The following is a 6946-nucleotide window of genomic DNA, read 5'->3' on the forward strand; positions in this document are numbered from 1 at the left end:
TTGTGTATATAATATATTGATGTGCTTTTTAATATCTGAAATTAATTTATATTAGATCATATATAGATTGTAGGCTGGGAAGTAATATAAATTACAAATAATATATTTCATTAGATGATACTTTCATAACACTAACATACCTATATAATTAAATGAAAAGATAAAAAATATTATATCTATATACTTTTATTCGTTACATGATAATCGTAAGATAGATTTGTAAAAGTAGAATGATTTCCTGTGTATATTAAATGATAGATATATTATTACCCTTTTTCATAGAACTACAATTCATATTTACAGAATTTATATAATTATTACAATTTAAATTTCCATAATGTACCGTTAAATGAAAAAAACACATTTAGTAAAAAACACATGTTCCTTAATTTATATATATATGAACTATATATATTATAATTAAAAATTGATTTTTAAATAATTATTATTTCATACTAAACATAAATCGCATTATTTTAAAATTATTGTTATGCATTAAAAAAAATTTATTAATTATTATCTATTAAGACAGATATATTATTTATATATATTCTATATATAATACGTGCTATAATTGCTATAATAGGAAGGACAATAAAAAAATAATTATTTTATAATTCAATATATTTTTTATTATAATTGATTTCATATTTAATTACATTCCCAAATAAATATTAATAACACATCTTTAACAGAATATTTTGCATAATTGTACATAATTTATACAATAAATATGAAATAATGTATTTATTTTTTATTATTATTCTAATAATATACTTTAATATATTATACATATATATATAACTATTATTTAAATTATTTAAATTTGGTATTTTAATTAATAATTAAATTATAATAATAAATAACTTTATCATGATGAGAAAAAGTAAGTATAATATTTTTCTTATATTTTCCACATTTTTAGTTAATATATGGATAAATCTTTATAGGAATAATGTGGTAAATATTTATTTTTTTTTTATATTTATTTTTTTCATAATTATTCTATTTATCATATACCTATAGCTAATTCTTATATTTTTTTACGTTATATAATTTTAATACATGCATAAACACTTTGTACTGTCTTCAGCACGTAAATAGTTAGATAATAATAGTATGATGATTGAATGAAATAGAATACAAATTAGAAGATTTCTTGAGGTACATGAATATTAGAAGAACATGTAACATAGAAGATTGAGTGAAAAATATATTATAATGGAAAAAATATAAATAAGATAGATGATGAAGACAAAGCACCAATATGTCAAAACATAAAGATAGAGGAGGTTAATGAATTGTATACTAATATTCAATGTTATGATACTATATATGCAAGAAAGAAAGGATTAGTGAAGTTAGACTATTCTTGTGAAAAATAATATTCGATATAATTAAAAAAATTCATAAATCAGAAAAAAGTAATAACAAAAAATTAAAAACATATATTATATTTGAAATACACATGTGGATTTTTTATTATTGGTTTATTCGCTTTAGTCGATATAATTTCCCCTGTATGTGAAAAGATACATAGTGCTAAAATTAAAGAGTGTTTACTATTTTTTATCACCAAGGATAATTCAATATATATTTCCATCTTTTTTATATTATTCACGTATATAGTTTTAGGAATCATTTTTTATATAATGATAAGTATTGTAAAATATGAAATGTTAAAAGAAAAGAAGAGAAAAATTAATTTTAATGAATATTGTGTTTTCTGCAAAGATACGTTTTGTAAATGTTAACAAAATATAAATATAAAATGCTTAATATATTTTAATATGAACACAATTGTTATTTTTTTGTTAGAGCTACAATATGTTAATAATTTTTTATAAATTTAAGATACATATATTCTTTATAATTTATTTATATTGAATTATTTTCTTTTATCATTATATTATTAACTCTTTATAAAATAAATCTGAAAAATAAAATATATATTATGTGAGCCTTTATGATATTATTTAATAATTTTATTTACATTTTTATGATATTATGTAAATATACGTGTCTGCTTGAGTTCCAAATGAATGTAAATATATTTTGAGTACTTATAATTATTTATGTTTTAGTGCGTATATAAATTTGTTTATAAGAATAATGAATACATGAAGAATATATTCTATTTATAATTAGTGAGTTCTTTTATAAACTAACATTATAATGATATTTATATAATTATAGTAATTTTATAGAATATTTTTTAATGTTAAATGTGAATCAGGATATCACTCTTTTAAGTGATATATGTTTTAATAAAATTTTTTAAGAAAAAGAAGAAGAAAGTTATATTTTATAATAAAAATATGTGTATCTTAAGGTATGTTCTTTTTTCTATTCATATTTATATAATATACTAAAATGTTTTTGTTAGATTTAATTATTTATATGTTATTACATGACATACATATTCACAGGAATAGTTATCCTTTAACATTTTAACTATATATTATGTTGTGTTTTAATGTAGATTCGACTATTCGTTTAGTAATGTGATTACAAAGAGTTATATTAAGGTATATATAAGATTTTTTTTTTAATTAACACTACATAATGCACAAAAGTGCATATTATGAATGAGATTATAATTCATTGATATTTGTGTATTTAAGGCATCATATGAATTAATATTTCTAATCACCCTCATAAAATATGATACTAAACATTACTTGTACCATATAAATAATATTGGAAAATTTATAAAGTACAATCTCATACAACTACATATAAATTTTTATTTTCAATAAAACTTATTCCAAATCATGTAACATTTTAAATGACAGTATTATAAAACGTAACTTTTTAATGTTATGTGTTTATTATGTATATTAAGCTAAGTTATATGCTAATTTATATGGAGTGCTCTCTAAAAAATTGCTAAGTAATAAGATTTACGAGATACTAAAATTTTATCATTATCTTTATAATATCACATTATTTTACTCGTTATATTTTTATGTAAGTTGCCTTCTTACTTATATTAACATTAATGTCAAGTAATAAATATCAAAACTATTTAAAATAAAAATATTAGATATACAATTACAATATGCTCAAAATTTTATTGCTTCTTTAAGAAACATAATATGAGAGAATACATGTCTTGCAATAAATAAATTAAATAATAATAATACAGTGTTAAATATAATTGTAATTTAAGCTAAAATTTAATGTGAAATTAAGAATGACAGAGTATATATAACCCTACTAATTATATAATAGAAAATATAAATTTACATATTTATATCATACTAAAAAATTAAGAAGAAAAATATTCTATGACAAAATATAAGTAATAATGTGCAACAAAAATAAAATATTTTAAAAAATAAGTGAAGCATTATATAGTTAGGTAATAGAGCATATAATTAATACTATAAAAATATGTTATATATATATCAGTTAATAAAATACATTATTGTTATATAATCATATTATTAAATAATTTAATTTAAAAAAATTATGGCATTTATTTATATATTATATAATTATTATTATTATTAAAATTACTTTTTTATTATAATATACATAGAATAATATATATAGAGAGAAACGTTATATATAAATGAATTGATACTAAAGAGTTCTATACATATATTCTTGTTTCAATGTGCATAATATAAAAAACCCTTATAAGTAGGCATATCAGATAAATATTCTCAAATATTTAGTAGCTAGAAAATGATTTTAAATATGAATATGCTATATATGAGATATTATATTTAATACATATATTATGCTTTCATTGATTATTAGATAATTCGTTTATATCATTACCTTACATATTATAGAAAAACTTTAATATATACAAAAAAAAAGATAAAGTAATAATAACATTATAAGAATAAACACAATGAATTTTCATTAATAAATTAAAGCAATATATACAAATGATATATATTAAATTAAATAAATTTTTATTTTTACTTTTTTTTTAGTCTTAATAAATACATATATTTTTTATATGTTATAATAATCTTTTATTATATATTATACGCGTTTGTATTTTTTCAATATGATAAATGTATCATTTTATTTCGTGTACAAATTTTTCATAAAATAAGAATTATAAGCACGTGCTTAATTTGCTGCCTTCAATTGTCTTTTTATTTATCATTCTTATATAAATATGAATTTTTATATATTTTTTAATTCCTACTTATTACATTTCTGTAATTTGTTTTTTAAATATTAACTATATGTTCTATGTTTAAATTTATTATATATACATATGTAATATTGTTTCTCAAGCGTAAAAATATTAATGTTATGTTTATTATATAAAACATATATTTCTATGTATTTGTTTTATAAATTTTATAATTATGAGGATTGTAATATTAAATTCTTCTATTATAAATTACACATTTATTCACACATGCCATATGTGTTAACAAATATAAAATAAATAATATAACAGTTTCGTATTTCATAAATTCTTCATATAAGGATATATATGTTTTGGGATAATTTTTTTAAAAACAGGTTAGTGTAGAAAGGTGTTCTCCCAAATATTATATAAAATATAAAAATATTCGTAATTAACTAAAATTTAAAAATAGCTAGTATAGAAATGGACACAAAAAAAAAGTAAACAAAATGTATCCAATATAATGTATCAAATAAATTAAAAATATTATTTTTCATGTGCCATATATAATTAAAAGGTATAGGAAGTTATTTATGCATACCATAAATGTGACAAAATATTATATGTATGGTTATTGAAAATGCTATATAAATTATTTACAAATAATATACAAATATATAGTTAATATGAATATAAGTTAACTTGAAATATATGTTTCAATAAATTTACGGTACCAAATGTAATAACGCATAACATAATCGTTTAATTAATCTATATTTAATCATTAATGAAATTTTTAATCTCCATAAGTACAAATATATTATTTAGAATACTATATTATTATTTCATAAGCATTATGCTTCTAATAATATGGATATATCTATTCCTTTAAATAACAATATACTATATCTAGAAAAACAATGTACCTATTTTTAGTATACTTTACTCTATATTTACATGCATACTGAATAATATTTTAAAAACTAGATATTTATTTATTTATTTATTTGAATCCTGATCTCATAATTATAAAAAAATTATATTTATTTTTGCTTTTCTCTTTAATAATAATTATTTTTCTTTAATATAATTTAGAAAAAGTATTATTATAAATGTTTTTTACATCATATAATATATATTCAAATGTAATATTATCTTAGTTTTATATATAATGATAAAATTAGTGAAAACTTTATAATATATGATAGCTGTTATTTTTTAAATTAAATCTACATATTTCAGTTTGTTGGGTTATATTTCATTCTTTATCTATATTTAAATATTTATTTCTTTTCCTCATGAATTGATATCGGATACGTGAACCATATGTAGTGAACTACCTCATAATAAGAAGAATTAATATAAAAAATGTGTAGTTGTTTTCTAAAAAATTGTACACTTTAAATTACTTAAACATATAATATTGATGTGTAAACATACACATATAAGATAATAATTAACCTTATATAACATAAATAAAAAAGAAGATATTCCTAAAGTTACAACAATTAGAATTAATGTGAGAGTTATAACATTATTAGATTGTAAGGAAGGTAATGAACTGGGGGTATTAGTATCACAATTACTAGAAGATATTTTATTATTATACTTTTTTCTGAACTCTTCGATTAGATTACAGAAATAGGGGAATGTGTTGTACTTACATTTATCCTTCTGTTTCATATATATATCAGCACATTTCTTGGCACATTCACATATTTTATCGCATGTTTTAGTTTTCTCACTTATGTTATTAAAGTTAACGTGCATATCATATAGAACATTGAGGTTTAACATTTCCTCTTGTGTTATAATTATATCCTTATAATTCATGCATTGGAAGGCATAATCATTATAAAATTGATTTATCATGAATTGATAAACGTCTTTAGTATCCTTTATATTCATATGTATCCCATAATTATAATATAGCCAATAATAAAAATATATACAAGGGGATTCATTAAATTTATTATAGTAATCTTCTTGTATAATACTAATATAATTACCAGCCTTTTCGCATATTTCCTTAATAGTGGAATTAAAACTTTGAGGTACACTCCTTTCAATGCCGATACAATTACCTATATTCACTGACTGTTCTTTATTTTGTTCCATAATTTTTTTTAGTTGAGGAAATTCTCCTACAAATTTATACTATAAATAATTTTTGTATGATAAAAATTATAAATTAACAAGATATTCTTTATTAATATTAAGCAATAATGATACATAGAAATGTCATAATATAATAATTTATATTATAATAATTAAAATCTACAATATCTTTAGTCATTTCTTATATGTTTATACTTCATTAAAGAATGCCTCAATAGAACAATGAAATATATGGGAATATAAATGATTTTTATAAAAATTGGAACCCATAATCTGAAGTACAAATTTTTTATTTTTTTTTTAATTATAGTATTTATGTAAAAATTGAGCGATCATCCTGATAACTAAATTTTACATGTAAGAAAGTAATGTAACCACTGAAACATATAATATATTTTTTACTTATATGAAGGAAAAAATACGAAGTATATTTTCAAGATTTAGGATGAAATAAAAAAATTTTTTGGGTTTTTTTAGCGCACTATTTGTCCACTATATGAAAATTACATAATTCTAACAATATAAAAAAGATAATAAACAATATAATATTATTATATATTATTAATGTAAATATAAGAATAATAATTTTTATTGTTTCCTAAAATGTCTTTTTTTATTGATATATATGTTTTAATCAAAAATATATAAATCATTAAAATATATAGTTATTAATGATGATGCGGTAGTTATTTAGGTTTTCTTATGTAATAAATGAAATAAACGCAT

General features: G+C 18.4%; 1 protein-coding gene across 1 annotated transcript; it reads right to left on the reverse strand.

The window, feature by feature from the left end:
- Positions 1–5360: 5360 nt before the first annotated feature.
- On the reverse strand, positions 5361–6398 carry PGO_003840 (variable surface protein; the record flags this gene model as incomplete). Its single annotated transcript, XM_028691375.1, has 3 exons — positions 5361–5438; positions 5564–6259; positions 6384–6398. 3 exons carry the CDS (start codon positions 6396–6398, stop codon positions 5361–5363), a joined length of 789 nt encoding a protein of 262 aa, XP_028547176.1.
- Between the last annotated feature and the right edge of the window lie 548 nt (positions 6399–6946).

This window comes from Plasmodium gonderi (genome assembly GCF_002157705.1).
Source record: "Plasmodium gonderi DNA, contig: Pgo-contig_571, whole genome shotgun sequence".
NCBI lineage: Eukaryota > Apicomplexa > Aconoidasida > Haemosporida > Plasmodiidae > Plasmodium > Plasmodium gonderi.